The sequence below is a fragment of the Alligator sinensis genome, unplaced genomic scaffold, assembly GCF_000455745.1.
Source record: "Alligator sinensis unplaced genomic scaffold, ASM45574v1 scaffold157_2, whole genome shotgun sequence".
Taxonomy (NCBI): Eukaryota; Metazoa; Chordata; order Crocodylia; family Alligatoridae; genus Alligator; species Alligator sinensis.
In genome coordinates, this window is record NW_005842107.1 from 6,772 (window position 1) to 25,319 (window position 18,548).

The 18,548-nt window shown below is 42.8% G+C and overlaps 1 protein-coding gene across 1 annotated transcript in view; it reads left to right on the top strand.

The window, feature by feature from the left end:
• Positions 1–790: 790 nt before the first annotated feature.
• XIAP (X-linked inhibitor of apoptosis) overlaps positions 791–18,548 on the top strand; it is a gene marked incomplete at its 5' end in the record, with an annotated part of 26,535 nt that continues 8,777 nt past the window's right edge. The window contains 3 exons of the mRNA XM_014520342.2: positions 791–854; positions 12,450–13,354; positions 17,505–17,604. Coding sequence (XP_014375828.2) covers positions 791–854; positions 12,450–13,354; positions 17,505–17,604 — 1,069 coding nt within the window. The remainder of the gene's footprint in view (positions 855–12,449; positions 13,355–17,504; positions 17,605–18,548) is intronic.

Genomic DNA, 18,548 nt, shown 5'->3' on the forward strand with positions numbered 1-18,548 from the left:
TGTCTTGAATCTAAAATGCTGAAAACCACTGGGCTCTCATAGTAAATGTGTCTAAATAGTTCCATTATTTTTTTTTTCTTTGGGTAGACACTTCTCCTAACAATTTAATGCACCATAATCTTAACAATAGGCACTTTCCTTAAGGAAAAAATAACCCAGTGAAAGCTAGATCTTTATGATGGTTTTCTTTATTGTCCATGGCAGCTAGTCTGCAGATCACAACAGGCCTCTTCCTTGCCGTTCCAAATAAAAGTTTGATGAGGGTGCATGATGATCTACAAGAAATCTTGACATAGGATTGACAGTGATCCATTGATTCAGAAAGTTTGGGAAGTACTATCAAAGACTAAAAATATCTGCTTGTCAAGGTGAGAGGATAAAAAGCCCTTGTGACTAGATCCAAATGCTAGGAGCCTGGAGGATTTAAAATCCTGTGACCTGAAATGGGTGAATAGTTGTACCCTTTAAGCCAAGCCAGAAAATTAAGCAGGGCCTCTGGAAAAGTCAGATAAACAAAGCTGAGCTGAGCTTTCCTGGAGAAATAAATGTCAGAAAAAAGTCCACATTTGACTCAGCACCTGCTCTAGTGTCTCAGAATTTTGTTGCGCTGTGTACCCCCTTTGTAAAAATAAAACAAGCACTCCAACCGCAGCACAGCTTTCAGAATTGCCTCTGGTCTTTGAAAATAAAGGCTTTCATACTTTGAAACATTGGCTTTTTAGCAAGCATGTTATTAAAACATTTTTCCTTAAGCATTTCAACTGTTAGTAACTGCTTTCCTGCTTGATAGTTGCAGCTGCACGACTGCAAAGTGAACTTCAGCAAAGTGACACGAGAACAGTTCGTGTCAACGGGTACAGTATGTTCTGCACCGTACTCATATTTCAAGATCAAGTGCATATTAAGCTACAGCATTGTTCTTGCACTTAAATGTGAGTTGTGAGAGCATGAGGATGTACTTCTCCCTCTGATGCAAAGGATGCATTTGTTTTATTTAGGCTTGTTACATGGAAAAGGGAAAGTCTGCATTAAAAACAAGTCTGCGCTTATCCCTATCTGTCCTGAACATGTGATTATTTACTGTCCTTAATCCTCATAAAAAGTACCTGAAAGGAAAAGTAGGCACTTGTCATAGAATTGTTGCATCTCAGAGTCGTGTTGGGAATGTGGTGGCGTTATATGAAATCATGCCTGTTACGACTTGTCAGTCAAATCAGAATTGGTTTCGTTTACAAATCACAGTTTACAGGTCTTCAATTTGGATGATTTTCTCATTTATTTCTAATGTTTTTTTCATATTAATCTTTGGTTTTTCTGACAATTGTAAAGAATGAAATGTTTTCGAACATTGACTGCAATTTGGTATCTCTTTCTTTTTTTTTCCTTCAAAGTGGAAGTTTCCTTTTGCCTAATTCTTTCATATATTTAAAAGCAGGATTAATGTTACTTAAACTACAGGAAATAAGTTCTGCTAAAAACAAGTTTTGTTTAGTTCATGTATTATTAGATATTTTGCATTGGAAAACTTTATGCAGTATAGATGTGCTGATTTAAAATTCTGGTTCATCAAGACTTAATTGTTGAGTTTTGTCAGATTTTTTTTGTATATTTATAAAATAGGCCTGGCTATCCTGTACACACAAAATTGACTCTCTGAATTCAGGCTGGCTAACTGGCTTGCATGGTGAAGTATTATGCCACAGCTGTTAGGTGGGAGCTTGTCTTTTTCCTTTAATATATGCATCTCAGCAATTAATTTTTTAATTGACCTTGTGCTTCCATAGGACAAGGTATTAAAACTCAACTAACAGAAAAGTAGTACAGAATGACTTATTTTCTATAAAACCTTTTTATAGAAATTTACTTTTATGCAGCACTGCAATTTTAATTTCCCTTTTACATTTTTTAAAGGTAATTTGAATACCATTGTGTTATGGAACAATGAGTTTGAGCATAAGCCTCAAAGCAAATGTTCTGCATAAGTAGGAAGTCACTTGAATGCCACGTGTTTGAAACGGAAAGATGTGTGTTAAGTTATGAGTATTGTCTTCTCTCAGGCAAAAAGGTATTCAGAGAGAGAGAGCAGTATTATTGAAGAGAGTGTCACAATGGAGGCTCTTTAAAATTTAAATGGAGTATGTGAAGGACTAACTGATGTTTGTGATGTATTTGTAATGTCTCTGCTGTTGTGATTAAAGTGTTTTACTATGTAGGTGGCAAGTCCCCTGCCCCATAGAGATGAAGGCTATTTCCTTCATTCCTTTGAAATATTTAACAAGAAAGAGGTGATGTGTCAGGCAGCTAATGTAATTAAAACAATTGCCATGTGTTAAGAAATCTACTTAGGTTGGTTGAAGGTTTAGCAATAATTAGCACTCAAAAATTGTCATGTTGCTCTATGCTTTTACGCATTATTTTGGCAATATAAAGTATTAGTGAGGTTTAAGATGGCGCATTTCCAGGAAAAAGCTAGATATTGCAAAAAATATTTTCAATAGTGCCTTGTGCATAAACATGGAATCAGTACCCCATCATTGTCTGACAAGACACTACTGATTTGAAATGTTTTAGGTTGACATGCCAAGTTCTCAGGAGCATAATGTACCGCTCGAAGATTCCCCTGTATCTGTTGCAAGGGGCTGTTTAATCATAATATTCTGGCTAAAAATCTAAATAAATGCATGAATTAGAGCTTGCCTACCTTGCTTGAGGAGGAAAATATATTTAAATTATGGTATTTTCCCCCTTGGCTACTAAGCTGGAAAGTATCATTTGACTACTACGAATTGTATTGGGAATTGTTTGAAATGGCTACTGTTTTATTGTCTTGTTTTGTTTTTTTCTCCCCGTGGTATGTAAAGTGATTCTTCTCTATATGCAGGGTTGAAGACATTCCTCTATCACATCCCTTCAAATAGAGGGAAGTAGGAATTTGAGACAGAAAGGTCAGCTGGTTTCTTTTGCCAGGCATTGAAGTAGCAGTTGTAAGTGATTGTTCATTTGCATTAGACTAGATCTACTGTGCGTTACTTCAATGCCTATGCATTAACTTTGTCCACCATGCTAATGTGCCATGGGTTTAGTCTAGTGTGCTCAAAGCGTCTCATGTAGACGTGCCCAGTGTAAACTAGTGCATTGATGTTAGGGAAACTTCAGTCTTGGTAAATATGAATGTATTTATCTCACTGTGTTCAGTATTGCTCAGCACAACGTGGAGAGGACAGTGCTGAGAATGAAAACACGCAGCTGATGACAACCGCAGTGTTAAAGGGTTTTGTGGTCTGATGTTTATAAACCAATATTAGCTGCATGAGATGTTTGTATTTCAGAACATGTGAATGAATTATGGGGGTTGTAGCCTTGGATTACTGTGCATTTAGGATATTTTTGGAGAAATATTTTTTTTTTTTTGTCAACAAATAGTTTTTTCCCTGTTTAAAATGTAAGGTGTGTGTGTGTATAGTGAACTCCTAGTGGTTGTATGACACTGTTACTGTAACAGAACAGGATACTTTACCAAAAAGCTGTGCACTTAAGTTGACTTGCATATTTAAATTATTTTCACATAAAATGATTGAAGGGTCATTTGCATTAAAATATCACTTTGAAGGGTTTAATTATGCTTAAGCTATTTTAAAATGGCACTACAAAGACCAATGGTTAAGTTCTGATTAAAAAAGCTATTAGACTTATTTGTTTAATGCATGTTTCTATTCTTTCTGTTTTTGGCGATTAAAACATCCCCATGTATTAGCAGTCCCCACAGTGTGTATTTGGCTAGTGTGAGAATAGGAAAGTGAGAGACTAGAGTCCAAATGTAAATGAAAGTAAAAGCCAGCTACGTGTGACCCTTACATTGATGAGTCACTGTTCCAGGGCTGCTGGGTTCTGTCCTCTTTACACCAGGTGAAGAATTTGTGCAGAACATGTTAATTGGTATCTATATTTCCATACTTTGAACCTTTTCATGAACTTGAGTGGCAGGTTGAGTTAGCAGGGGAGTGCCTGGAAACTGCCCATTGGTAGAGAGAGGGGGCAACAGAGGGATTTTGGGTGAACTGTTTTGTGATGTTTGGCAGGCATTTAAGGCTGGTGAAGAAACAGGAATAATTGGGAGTGGGACAGAAAGGCAGAGCTCAGGTGTGGGAGTGAAGAGGAAGTTAAAATGTATGCAGTTTAGTGGTTCACCATGTCTTTGAAAAAGATGGCAGTGAGGAGGACTGTGCTTAATAGGTAGAACCATATGTCTCATGTAGTAATCCTATTCCTGTGGTAGGTTCTTGTGTTTTATAGTTAAGTACTTTACCAGGCAGGGGAAACACCATGTATCTGGGCCTATGAAGGCAGTTTTCCTTAAGCATTTCTGGGGAAAACTGTTCTTCTGGCATGGCTTAGTACCTGCTGAGGTGTTGGGGCTTAATGCCTGTTTTGTAGAAATGGGAGGTTCCTCCCTAACTTGATCCTGCAGCCATATGTTAAGTCTTTCTGGTCCATGTCCGGGTTTGCCACCAAGTATGAAGGGGGCCCCCTGCGCTCCTGTGGGATACAAGCCGTGCCCGGCAGGTCGAGGTATGTAGAAAAAACATTTAAAGCTGTGTCTATGGCCGAATTGCTGATTCTCCAAATCAGCATCGAATCTTCAGATTTGGTTTTAGCCAAATCGAATTGGAACAGTGATACGAATCAAATCGCTGCCCCTGATTTGGGCCGAAACCCAATCGGGTACGGCCCATTTCGCACGCCCCTAGTAAGTATGCAATGAGCAGGTTAAGCAAACGGAGTCGGAAAACTGTTCTATTTACAAGCTGTAGTTGGAGGCACAAGATAATTTGAGTATATCCCTCCAGTCTTAAATCCCAGCTTTAATCGCCAGTGATTTTATAAGTGCTTTATTGACCTCTAAGCTTAATACTATGGATCTGTTATATCTTACTCTTTATTTGCCTACCTCTTCAAAGAGCTAAATCAGCTGAATTACGTATCTGACCTAGATAACTATTTTGACTTTTGAAGGGCAAAGTCTCCCAAGTAATTAAGCACAAGATGTTTGGAATCTATTACCTACTTCGAAAAGAAAACCCTCTTTTACATACTCAGAAGCACAAAGCTCATGACTGCCTTTTTTCAGTATTTCCTGAATTTTGAAGTACCTTAGAAGAGCCCAATACAAGCCTAAGGCAATACTGTCATGTTACTGCTACTACAAATCATTTGTGTAATACATTAATTTCACTCAAATATTTCAACTGTAATGCAAAAAATATATGTCCAAAAGCCATCTCAATAGAAAACTAGTGAAATCTATCATGAGCATAAGGCAATCAGGACTCGTAGTAGAGAGATCTTTTATTAGTCCAACAAGATTTTTGCAAAAAAAATTCTTTAGTTGTAAGCTTTTAAGTTTAATGAACTGCTGAAAGTCTCACAGTAAATTGGTCCACTTCTGGGTCTGCTGCCCTGCGTGCGGGGGACTCCCCTGTGCTCCTGTGAGGCGCTCCATCCACTCCACCATCTCGGCATCCACAAGCCTCCTGGTACCTTGTGGTATGTGGAAAAAACATTTAAAGCTCTATCTTTGTCCAAATTACCAAATCTTTCTGAATCTCTCCGAATCAATTTGGAGGGTTCTGATTCGAATCGGGAGACCCTTTAATTGATCCGGATTCAGAGATTTGACCACTGAATCAGGCCGAATCAAATTGGCAACCAAAGCTTTGCACAGCTTTGCAATACTTACCTTTTGTCTCTTTGATAACACAGGTGCAATATTCTTTATTTCATAAACCTTTTTTTAAAGGTTCTTCCCACATTTCTTGGCTGTTGAATGCAGTATTGTTTAACAAAGTGCAATAATTTTATAACCTGGGTTGGCCTTTGAAAATAACGTATGAATATTAATGCAGACTGGAGAGAGAAGAAAAAAAAAAAAGCATCGCCCCCGACAGAAAACTTTGCAGCCAGATAAAGGCAAACCTTTATTAGATAGCTTTTGAGTTAGTTTTTGCATCTTGGTCTCGAGAGTGAAAGCTTCTGCTTCAGTGCATGGAGTCAGGCATAAAAGTTTTTGCTTTCTAGATGAAGCATTGAACCAGTATCTTTGATGCCAATAACTGCTGACAGTATGGAGAATATTTTGTAGAAGTTTGAGTACAGGAAGTATTGACTGCATACAATATTTGCCATCTTTTTGCCTTTTGTTCTATAAGGCACATGACAGGAAAATACTGCTTGATGATTTTAAACCGTACTGAAAAACTTCTGCTTTTTTTTTCCTTCACAGTTTATCCTTTGTGTCCAGGGCAAGTACATACCAATTTATTGTGAGACTTTCAGCAGTTCATTAAACTTAAAATAAATAAATAAATCAATAAATCCTCTCCAATAATGTAATGCTTAATTTGTGTATTTAAAGACTTGCAGTTCAGAATTGCTACTCAGTGTGGGGCTGCATGTATGACTGTAGTCCTCTTTAGTGAGAGATCTGAGGATGGCTCAAATTTTGCTCTTAATATTGAGTTTCATATTGAGATCCTTCAGCATCCTTTTGAAGTCAGTGGGAGTAGAGGGTTGTCAGCTGCTGGCAAAAAGGTCCTTTAGCTCTGGAATCTGATGACTGGATGCTTCCTGTAATGGTAGGATGTGGTTAGTGTGATTTTTGTGTATTGTCATATTGTTAGGTATAGAGAGAGACATTTATTTATAAGCTTTTCGTATGTGAAAAATTAATGCAAATGTGCCATTATAACCTGCCTAACATCTGACTCCCCAAGTAACCTCTCTACTATTTACCAGCTATAGTCATTCCTCACCACGTGTCTTTCACCCACTGACTGCCTCAGTTTACATTTTCACTGCCCATCTTTCTCCTATGTGTACTGGCCTCTGGCTTCTTTTCTTTTCCATCCAGGAAGAGCACACCCCAACTGCAGATGCTTCCTCAGCCTGATGAAGGGTATTGCAAAGAAGAAAGCTTCCAAAGGATTTTTCCAACTATTTGAGTTGGTCTAATAAAAAATATTGGATTTACCCAAAGAACCTTGTCTGCCTACGTCCTCAGACCAACATAGCTACAACCTGTATGCCACTTTTAGTTTGTCACTGAAGCACATTTTTGTTCTTGCATGTTTCCGTGGCCACTGTCAACAGAAGAGTGGTTCATAGGGTGCTAGAAATACTCCAGTACATTCCTGAAGAAAAGCCAGGAATTACAGCTCACTTTCTAGCTTTGGTGACCCTAGTTATGCAGACACTTAGGGCCGTGCTTAGCTGCTGTCCTCTGGGAAGCTCCTCAGTTCATTTCTATGAGGGTGTTCATAGTAATAATGTTAAGCATGTCTATAAATGTGTCCAGGATGAGAGCCTTTTATAGCAAAATTCTGTTCATGAAAAGATAACTAGAGTTTAGCTTGTGGAAAAATAAAGTGGACTTGCTTTTTTTTCATTAAAAACATTCCCAGCAAAGACCAGTAGTTCATGAGGATAGTAACTGATAGGGGATCTTCCTTTCTGCCCTCTGTTCAGCTTTGGGCTCCAGTAGCCAGTTTTGAGAGACTGGAGTTATTTAGGTGAAATGATGCTATACCCTTCCTTGAGTTGTATGCTAGTGGTAGAGGGAAAGCAACTAAAAAGTTGCTAGAGAAGTTTTAAGTGACTTGCTTCTTAAGTCTGAAGGGTTATTGCAGTAGGCAGGCTCTTGTGCTGTTTTCTCTGGCCTAGAAGGGGTCATTATTACTGTCCGTGTACACCTGATATGGAAGTGCTCAGAAATGGCTTATTGGGGGATATAAACTGTTTCTTTAGGCCCCCAAAAGATTTCTTTTTTTTTCCCCTGGAGAGTGTGGTGTAGGAATGATGGGGCTGGGGGAGGGAAGTCTTGCCTTTAAAGTTGTCTTTGTCTCTCTTGAATGTTGCAGTCCCTTTCACAAAGCTTGTGCCCTGCTGCCCAGATCAAGGAGGGATTGGGGTGGGACAGGCTACAGAATCAGTGTAGTTATTTGACCAAAGTGTAGAAAACCTGATGGAAATTCAAATGTTATATTTATCACCTAGAGCAGTGTTTCTAAACCCATGGGTTGCAACCCAAAAGTGGGTGGTAAGAACATATGAGGGGGTCACGAACAAATAAAAATGGATCAACAAACTTTAAGAATGGATGGATTCTCCTTCTAAAGGAAATATGTGGGAAACGATGACTTTTCCCTTGCAGGCTGGCAGAGCTCCAGCCCGCAGGGGGCTGCTTGGGGCTGATCCTGCTTTGAGCAGGAGGTTGGATTAGATGTGACCTCCTGAGGTCTCTTCCAGCCCTCGTTGTCTATGATTGTGTGCTTCCCCCCACCTCCCTACACACACACACACGCACACTGGGGGCTGGGACAGCGGGTCAGGAGTGAGGGGCACTGGGTCGGGACTGGCCATTAATGGTTACAAACGGGTCCTGGTACAAAAAAGATTTGAGAACCACTGACCTAGAACAGCTTAAAGTCTTCAGTGAAATCTATATTAACATAGCTGTAGGAGAAGTAAAAAAAGTTCATGCTTTGGTGAGGACACCTCTAAGATGCTGTTCCCCCCAGTTCATCTAATGCAGTGGTTCTCGCCCTATTTGCCCGAGCGGTCCACACTTGCAGCTCTCAGTGTGTTCTGTGGGCTGCGCACACTCAACTTACTTCCTGTGTATCCATTTAAAAAATGTTTTGCATCTGTTATCTGACAGTAATACAATACAAATCAATGTTCTGTAATACCTCTCACTTCTACACTGTCAAATATCTTTACTTTTTCTTTTTTTTTTTTAACAGGATGTCATATGGGCTGCAGCAGTGTGCTGTGGGTTGGGAACTGCTGGTCTAATGGAACCCATATTTGTTTCTTCTAGTCGTGTCTTACTGTCCTAAAATGACACATGCAGTGTTACCAAATCTTGCAATTTAATCATGGGTCTTGTAATGCTTAGTGCTATTAAATCTCTGATTGCTATAGCCATGTATATATGAGCATCTCTGCTTTTTAAAATTTTTTTTTTAGTGTGTAACCTTTTAGTTTCATCGTGATAATGGAGAGAGAGGATTGAAAATAAATCCTGCAGGCTCAAAACCCAGAAGGCAATTAAAAAAGAAAAAGAAAGCGTTTATCATGAGTAGTCTGACTCTTGTTTTACTGCCTGTGTTGACGACACTGCTTTTAATTATGTTATGTCTAAATTTGCATATATACACTCAGTACATCAATGGTTGATTACAAACTTAAAAGTATTGTAGAGAAGTCTAAAATATTTATCTACATAATACCATGTAAAGCATAACGGTGGCAACTTAAAAAAAATATCCTGTGCACAAAATTGTATTTTATAACAAACTTTCTTCTATCGTTCCACAAACCATGAGTTTGAAAGCATTAGTAATCGAGACCGTGATGCATAATGAGTACATTTACACTAGGAAAAAACTTTACGCAAATGTGTTTTCTCCAGTTGGTGATCCCGGGAGTCCGAGCTAGTTAACTGATGAATTAAAAAGTGTGTTGCTATAAGGCTTGAGTAAACAGCAGCACTTTACTAATGTAGCAGTATCGAGATTGTGATCTGAATACATGAAAATATTAGGATAGCTAGGAAGCCAAATGTATGTGTAAACATTTTCCTAATGTATTTTGTTTTGTACAGTTGAATTTTATGCTTTAAACCATGTGCACTTTTTTTTCTTTTACAAAATTTGTAAAAAAATTGGTGCACTTGTCAAAGCACGTGATTAAATAAATCAGGAAAGTAAACGAAAGAGCTCATCATCTAGGGGCTGGGGTCAGGATACCTTTACTATGAGTCTGTTTAGTCTGGTCCTTGGGACTAGAGTTGCCTTCTCATAGTTGTTAAAGCACTGAGTTTGCTTATCCTTCAGTGAATAGTATAAAGTCTCTGTTTGCTCAGACATTTACCAAGGTCCTGAAAATTTGGGGTATATTTTCATAGTTGAAAAAACAAAACAACCCTAGAGTTTGAACTTAACTTTAACATTTGCAAATAGATGTATGGCATGGGGAAATGTGTAGTAGGCACTTAATAGTTAGAAAAGAGAGTTAATGCTGCTTGTGTGACAACGATACACTAGGCCAGTGGTGCCTGACCTCTTTGGCCTGTAGGCCAGATGAGCGGTCCCAGATCTCTGTGGACCCAATCTGGTGTATAGTGCTGGCCCATCCAGAGGCCGATTTCACCTACATGGGAAGGTCCTGCCTTCAGGACGTAATATGGCTGGGCCATTTCCATGTGGCTGCCTTGGGCCTTGCTTGATTCACATGAATACCAGCTCCACGGGCTTGGAAATTTGGTGGTGGAGTGGTGGCGGCAGTAGTAATTGCCACCACTTTCCCACTGCCAAATTCCTAGACCTGTGGGGAGACCTGCAGGCCGCAGGTGGCCCATGGGCTGGGAGTTAAGCACGCCTGCGTTAAGCTAATTTTGAGTAAGGGGTCCTTCCAAACTGGAACAAATACATAAAAGTCTGGGATAGGCTACATCTGCTGTACAATCAATGGGTGCATCTACATGTGCCATTAAAGTGATGCGATAAACTCCAGTGCAGTTTGTGCCAGAGTTTATCACAGCGCCTTAATGGCACTTGTAGATGCTCAAACTGCTGTGGCCCAGCGCACACATGCAAGTGCTGTGCAGTTTGAATCAGGGTGGAGCAGTCTTGGGCTGGCAGGTGTCCTAGGGGTCATCCCCAGGCTCCAGTAGGCATCATCTGACAGCAGAGGGGCTGGCTGGGGCACGAGAGCGCCCCAGCTTGCCGAGTTCTGTGGCTAGGTGGCAGACGGGGGTCTGGCCCCCTGCTACCTGGGCTGACCAGGCACAATGTCAGCGTTTATACATGTTTAGGTTAGAGGTGCACTGATACATCGGTCCAATATTGGATTGGCACTGATATAAAGAAAATTGATTGCATAGGAAATCGGCCTGATGTAGCCAATAACTTGCTGATAAATGCTTGTGCACGCATGCAGCCGCGGCATGGCACGCAGGTGGCAAGGAGCACAGCCCGGCAGCTTGGAGAGCTGCGTGCAGCTGGTAAATCTGTTGTGGTGGAAGGGGAGTGGGGAGGGAAGGAGTGTGGGGGGTCAAATCAAGGCCCCCTGTGGGGAAGGAGGGAGTGGGGCTTGAGCTGGGGAGAGGGCTGGGGCAGACGTTGCCCTGCCTTGCGCGGGATGGAGCCTTGGCTCATGCAGGGAGGGGGGAGTGGCTCCTGCCGCTGTGTGCACCCTGGGAGGGCACACGAGGGTTGTGCCCCCAGATCTCTGCGGCAGGGGGGTGGGGCTGCACTGAGCTTTTCCCAGCGCGTGGTGGGGGGTGGGCTACACTTAAAGAAAGTGGTGGTGGTGGTGGCATGGGAGGACGGGTTGCAGGGGGCTATGGTGAAATTTGGGGTGGCTGCAGCCTACTCCCAGCACTGCTGTCGCCCACCCCAAGCCCAGCCCAGCAGGGCACCAACTGGCAGCTTCAGCTGGCCCTGTCCTGCCCCATGTGGATCTGGGGGCATGCCCACCCCCACCCTGTGTGCTTCTGGGGTGTGCGCAGCAGCAGGAGCTGCACCCCCCGTTCCCTGCCCCGTCCAGCCCCAGCTGGGCAGCACCTGCCCCAATCCAAGTCCTACTCCCTCCCTCACCATGGGGGGGCCTTGCTTTGCCCCCCATGCTCCTTCCTTCCCCCCTCCCCTTCCACCACAACAGACTTACCAGCTGCACACAGCTGTATTGGATATTGGATTGGTATCTGCTTCCTTAAAAATCGGCTACTAGTACTGGTCCCCAAAATCTCTATCAGTGCACCCTTAGTTTAGGTGATGTTCTTTTCACTGCCATAATATAATACTGTCCCCAACAGTACTGTCTTACATTGGCAAAAAATAGTTTGCTGCAGTCTAATAGTGTTGCATGTAAAGGCTGTGATGCTTTACACTGCAGCAAATTAGTCTACTGCTCAGTTAAGCACGTGTGTAGATGCACCCAGTGTTTACGTAACAAGACTTGAGGCCTTCTCTTAAATGTTGGCTTATACTGCTTTGGCTCTCACCTTCCATTCCTGTTACATTTTGTAATCAGCCTTGATCTCCTAAGGTTTGCCAAGGGAATGTTCATCTTGGGCTACAAACTTTTAATGCTTTGTAGCCTCCTGTTGACTCTTTGCTGCTGTTCAGGTTACAATTGATGATAACAGTAATATGTTACTAGAAAACTTCTTGCTAAAAAATATTCATTGTTTTTCCTCCCTACTATTTCTACTAGAATGTTACTGTTTTTTAAAACATTGCTTAAAAAAGGGTAAAATTAAAAACAGAATTGTAGACTTAATTGAAGGAATTAATATTTTCATCCCACTGGTTTTCGAATATGTACATAACTGCTGTGTCGGGAGTATGATACATCTGTGTAATGTTAAAACATCTGCTTTTGTTTAGGAAGTCTGAGAGCACCTTCCTTCTGACAGACATGACGCACACAGGTCCAGAAAACTCAGAGGCTTGTGCCACTCCAGACACCGACCATGACCAAGAGTTGGCTCAAGAGTGCCACAGACTGAAAACTTTTGTCAGCTTTCCAAGTGGCTGTCCGGTCTCTGCATCAACACTAGCACGTGCTGGTTTCTTTTACACGGGAGAGGGAGACAAAGTGAAGTGTTTCAGTTGTCAGGCAACTGTTGAAGGATGGGAGCATGGAGACTCGGCAGTAGGGAGACACAAAAATATTTCCTCAGACTGCAACTTTCTTACTGGATTTAACTGTTTGAAAAATGATATGCATCCTATCCTCCAAAACTGCCAGCTCAGAATTGAAAATTGTTCTGGAAATTCAAGCCTTCAACATGCTTTTGACAGTTCATCTGACCTAAGAGCAGATTATCTTCTGAGAACAGGGCAGGTTGTGGACATGTCAGATGCCTTGTACCCTAGAAACCCTGCTATGTGCAGTGAAGAAGCTAGGTTAAGGTCTTTTCACAACTGGCCAAACTACGTACCATTAACACCAAAGGAATTAGCCAGTGCTGGGATGTATTATTCAGGTATTGATGATCAAGTGGAATGCTTTTGTTGTGGTGGAAAATTGAAAAATTGGGAACCTCGTGATCGAGCTTTGTCAGAGCACAAGAGGCATTTTCCCCGGTGCTTCTTTGTCTTGGGCCACGATGTTGGAAACATCCCAAGTGAATCTAATTGTGCTGAGGTCAGCAGGGATAGTTTATATGATGCAGAGCATCCAAGGAATCCCTCTATGGCAGAATACGATGTGCGGCTCAGGACATTTTCGAATTGGCGATACCCAGCTAACAAGGAGCAACTTGCCAAAGCTGGATTCTATAGCATAGGTAAGCCAGACCTCGAGCTTAATTGTGATGCACGATTTCATCAGAATCTCCATTAATTTAATGGAGAACGGCTTGCCAGAAATAATGTTTTGCTTGAGACTTAAAGTAAATGAACAAATCTAATCTTTTAGTTTACATTGCATTTCTATGTTATTAAATGATTCAATATGCTTGCCAAGTTTATAAAATATGAATCATCATCTTCGACAATAATAACATTTGAATCTTAATTAGAAATTCCTTCCTAGCAATAGTATGTTAAAGAAAGGGAGGGTTTTAGAATGAAAGATTCTTTATTTTGTAAGCCCTTCTTAAGATGTATAGCTACTCAAGTTTCCATCTTGAAAAATACCTTGAGAGACAATTATATTGTTTCGCGTTACAAAGAATGAAACACTGTCTTACAGGTGTCATTTGTTGGCTTAAAGGGAAGGACAATATGTTTCTGGTTCACATGCAGGATTTGAAATCAGGCAGTCTGTGCTCCGCTCTTCTGTTTTCACTCCTTTGTGTGTTTTCATAGTGGCAGCACTGAGCAGCCCCAGTCGGATCAGAAGCCCACTGTGCTACAGGATTTACAAATATCCTTCTGAGGACTGGGTCTTCACGCCCCAGAGCCTTCAGTCTCACACATGCAGGGTGCATCTTTTTGTGAATAATTTTTTCTACCTATAAAATGGGAATAAATTAACCGATGGGCTTAATTTGATATTTTGAAAGCATTTTGACATTTATATCAGAAACATAGCGTGCAAGTGCCAAATAATACTTACTATTGATTTACAAGGAAAAGGTGATTTTTTTCCAGGATAATTTCTAGGTGTCACCTTCACTAGCTGTTTTTTTCATGGTTCTTAAAGATTTTCTGTTCCATGTTTTCTTCCTCTCTCTCCCTGGCCCCCAAGTAAAAAGTATGATCCTGTCTAGCATGTCTGACATACAAACATGTTACCACCAGCTATGCAGACTTTAATATTGCCTGTATTATCTCAGGATTCTCAATAAAGTTTAGCTCCTCCAAAGCAAAGTGAGATCTGCAGAAAATGGGTAGCTTATCAGGCCATCTGGTTGTTGAGTAATTCCAGGAGGACCATGTAGTTCCTGTAGGCTGAGAAGGGTTTAGTTTCTGTGGAAGAAATCTATCCATGTCATGTCATTGCAATTAACTTAATATATTAGCAGTTTCTAATTGCATCTTTATAATATCCAGTGCAGTAGAGCTGTGACAATTTAATTTCCTTCCTTTCCTCCTTTAGTTCTAAACAGTGGTGACATGAGAGATTATTAGTCTGGACTAGTGAAAATTATGACCAAAAAGGTCTCTTTGAACAAGCATTCTCTTATTTCCACTCATTTTAAGGGGATACTGAGACGTGATACAGAATACAGAGAAGACAAAGGAAATAATGTCAAATCCTTTTCCCCTAAAATTTTGTGATGCTGTTTTTATGCCTTATTAGTTGAGCACTGAAAGAATTTTGTAATAGGTTTATTAGTAGTATTTCTGAAATATGTAACTGCCAGATAACATTGGATGAGGAAGCATTTCTGTGTAACTTTGGGTTTGTAGGGTTTTTTTTAGTGTAAGTCAGGGATAGGGAACCCCCCCCTCCCCCGGGACACATGCCAATTAGTGGCACATGGAGATATTTTCCTTGGCATGCCAGGTGGTGTGCGAGGAAATTGTTTTAAAAAGTTTTATTTTAAGTTGCTACTCTGGGCTCTCTGGAGCAGCCACAGGTCCCAGTGCCACAGCAGGCACTGGGGGACAGAGGCAGGGACTGTCTGCTGCTGTGCCCCCCAGCCTGGCCCAGCCCCGGGAGAGGACCTGCGGGTGGGTGAAGCTGGGGCCCATGCAGGTGCTGCGAGGACCGCTGTGCTGGAGGCTCCTGGCTAGCTCAGCCCCAAGTGCTGCCCAAGGTGGCTTTTCCTGGGGCCCAGGCTCCTGCATCGGGGTGACTCCACCCCACTCTCGCTATGCCTGGCATGCAGGGAGGTGGAGCTGGGAGCTCCCTGAGCTCCATGTGCTGCCCCAGCTAGGCAGCATCCCCTTGTAGGCAGGACAGTTGCGATCCATCCCTGTGGAGCTGCGCGGGCCGAGCCAGGCCCTGTTTTGGGTGCCACTGGGTGCCCCAGCCCACTCACCTGCCGTGGCCTGAGTCTGCGGAGCCCTGGGGCACCCCTGCTTCCCACCTGGGCCCTGCTCTCCTCTGCATCCTGCCTTCCCAAGAGCCCAGCCAGGCTGGTCCGCTCACGGCACCTCCCCCTGTGCCTGCTTTTCCCCATGCCACCCAGACCCTGCTCTGAGCACCTGGCCCCAGCGCTTGGTGCCCCAGTGCTGCCCCCACCTGTGTGGGATGGGCATCAGTCTGCCCAAGCCCTGGCTTTGCCCCCACTTCCAGCCCTGGGCTCAGGCTCTCCCCTCTCCGGGACCATCGGGGAGGCCTGAGAGCCCTGGGCCTGGTGGCTGCTGCTGGGGTGTCACTGTCTTCCTTTGCTGAACGCTGCCTTGGACCAACCGGCCTGAGCTGCAGTGGGTCGTGGTGCGAGAGGTGGGCAGGAAGGGCCCGCCCTCTTTCTCCCCTTCCTTTTTTTCCTCTCTTCTCTTTCTTTTGCTTTTCTGTTTTTCTTCTCTTCTCTCTCTCTTTTCCCCTCCTTTCTTTTCTCTTTCTCTCTCTCCTCTTTTTCTCTTCTTTCTTCTCTCTTTCTTTCCTTTTTTTCTTGTTTTCTTTCTTTACTTCTCACTCTCTTTTTTGTGTCTCCTCTCATTTTTCTCTTTCTTTCTCTTCTTTTTCTCTTTTCTCTCTCTCTCTTTCTCTCTCCACTTTTTGTCGTCTTTCTCTTTTTTTTCCTCTCATCACAACATGCTTAACAAAAAAAGAATACATAGGAATAAAGGTATTATATGAAGTTTTATTTCTTGTCACCAGGTTTAGCATTTTTAGAAAACCCAGTATTTACTGTAAAACAAACCAAACAAACCCCCCATTTTTTATTATTAACTATATTAATATGCAGTGCAATGTACCCCCCGTCCCAGTTTTGTTTTTCTGGCATGCTGGGACTCTAGCACCTTACAAGGTAGACATTGTGGTTTTTCAGCACTCCGGCCAAAAACGTTTCCAACCCCTGGTGTAAGTATTTTTTTTTCTGGACGTATGCCTTACTACTTTTCATAATACTACTGTACTTACCTGACTCCAAGACCACTTTGAATTTAAGACGATGCCCTAATAATCAGACTCCAGATATGGAAAATAAATAGATTTGTTATATCTTTCCATATCTACAAGGTAATTATTGGAGTGCTGTCTTAAATTTGTTCCTCTCCTGCTGTGGGAAAGGGAGTGGCAGGGGGGCAGATGATGAGGAACTCGAGTGGTCTGATCTCTGCTCCTTGCCTCACTGCTACCTGTATGCCCCAACACCCCCCTTCCCTCCACAATGCCTGCTCCCACTGCTGTCTGCATGCCCCAGTGCCTCCCCCTCCCACAGTGTCTGCTGCTACCACTGCCTGTGTGCCCGAGCAGCTGCTGCTCTGCCACTTCCCTCCCTCTTCTGCCCGCCTCCCCCATGCCTGCAACCCCCGGCACATGTCCTCCCCCAGCCTCTGTCCCTCACCACCTCTGTTCCTTCTCCCTCCTTCCACCCTTTATCTTCCATCTCCAGCACTGCTCCAGCCCTGTTCCTGGCAGAGGCATGGAGAACATGGTTGCTCTGACCTCTGCCTGGCCTCTGGGGTCAGAGCCTGGGTTGGAGGTGCTGCTACCAGGCTGGGCTTGGCCGGAGCAACCCTGTGCTCCATGCCGCAGGCTAGAACAGGCCAGACCCCTGCCTGAGCCATAGTAAGCGATGGGGGCAGGTGTAGCTGTGACTGATCCTGACTGGAGTTGGAGCTGAAGCAAATGCCTTGCACTTGGATCCAAGACCCTAGTTGAATAGAAATGTTGAATGAGGGCAAAAACCTCAACTTGTATTTGAGTAAATGCAGTATCTGCAGAATCTCTTTTTCTCCTTAAATGCTCACTAGTTATTTGATACAATTTTGCTTCTTTTTTCTGTAATAGAAGCTTTTTACTGAAGACTTATTGATCAGTTCAGGGCCAGTTTATTTTACAAGCATACATCTCTCATTCACATGTTTCCTTAGGTAATGGAGATAGTGTCAAATGCTTTCATTGTGGTGAGGGACTGCAGGAGTGGAAGGAGGATGAAGATCCTTGGGAGCAACATGCTAAATGGTTTCCAGGGTAAGGTACTTTTTACTGTCTTGCTGCATGCACTTGACTCCTGTTTGCAGCATAGGCTACATACACATCAAGGGAGAGTGTATCAGATAGAACCACAAACACTCAATTTGACTAAATTTCCATGGGTTGATATGCCTTTGTCCTATCCTCCTTCAGCATCTGCCCTAGTTTGTCATGGTGGGCAAGTGCACTTCTTGGCACTAGCGCTCTCCCTTCCTAGCTTTGTTTTCTTCTCTGCCTTAGGAAGCAAGGCCTTCAAGGAACATTTCACTGGGAGGCTCGCACCCTCACTCTCCCTGCAATACACTTCTGTAAAGCTGTCTGTGATGTCTACCTGCACTAGATACATCTTGGTTATTATGTAAGAAATGAATGAGCCACCACTTGGAAGCCCAAAGGGGGGATGGAAACTGCTCTGCATGTAGCACAGTTACCTTGGGCATTTTTACATGTGCTCTTGGAGTCGGGGGCGGGGGTGGTCACTTCAATTAGAGCAGCTTTCAAAGCTAATTAAAGTTCCCGGACCATCTTGTGTATCAGCGTCCCTGTGCTTCAAAATGGCAGTGTGGGGGCACTTTATCTAAAGTTAGTCGGATGAAGCGCCCCTCTTGCCATTTCGGAGATGCTGGTGCACAAGACGCAGAGGCTGGCTGGAGCGTGGTAAATGCAGGGTGTCATAGCCACCTCCCAGGTCGTGTGCAGGCAGGCACCCATTGTACTTGTTTTTCAAAAATGAATTGCGGTTTTGGATGTCTTCAGTTTTGGTTAATGAACACTTTACCTCAAAGGGGGATACTAGTACGTTTTGTTTCCTTTCTGGATCGCCAGCTCCTTTGAAGTGTCTCAAGTTGGGCACTTTAAAATTGTTCGCCAGTTAGTCCAAAAAAGATAGAATTTAATCCTCTTTCCAGATTTTTCTGAGCAAGTACCTGGGTATAGCTTCT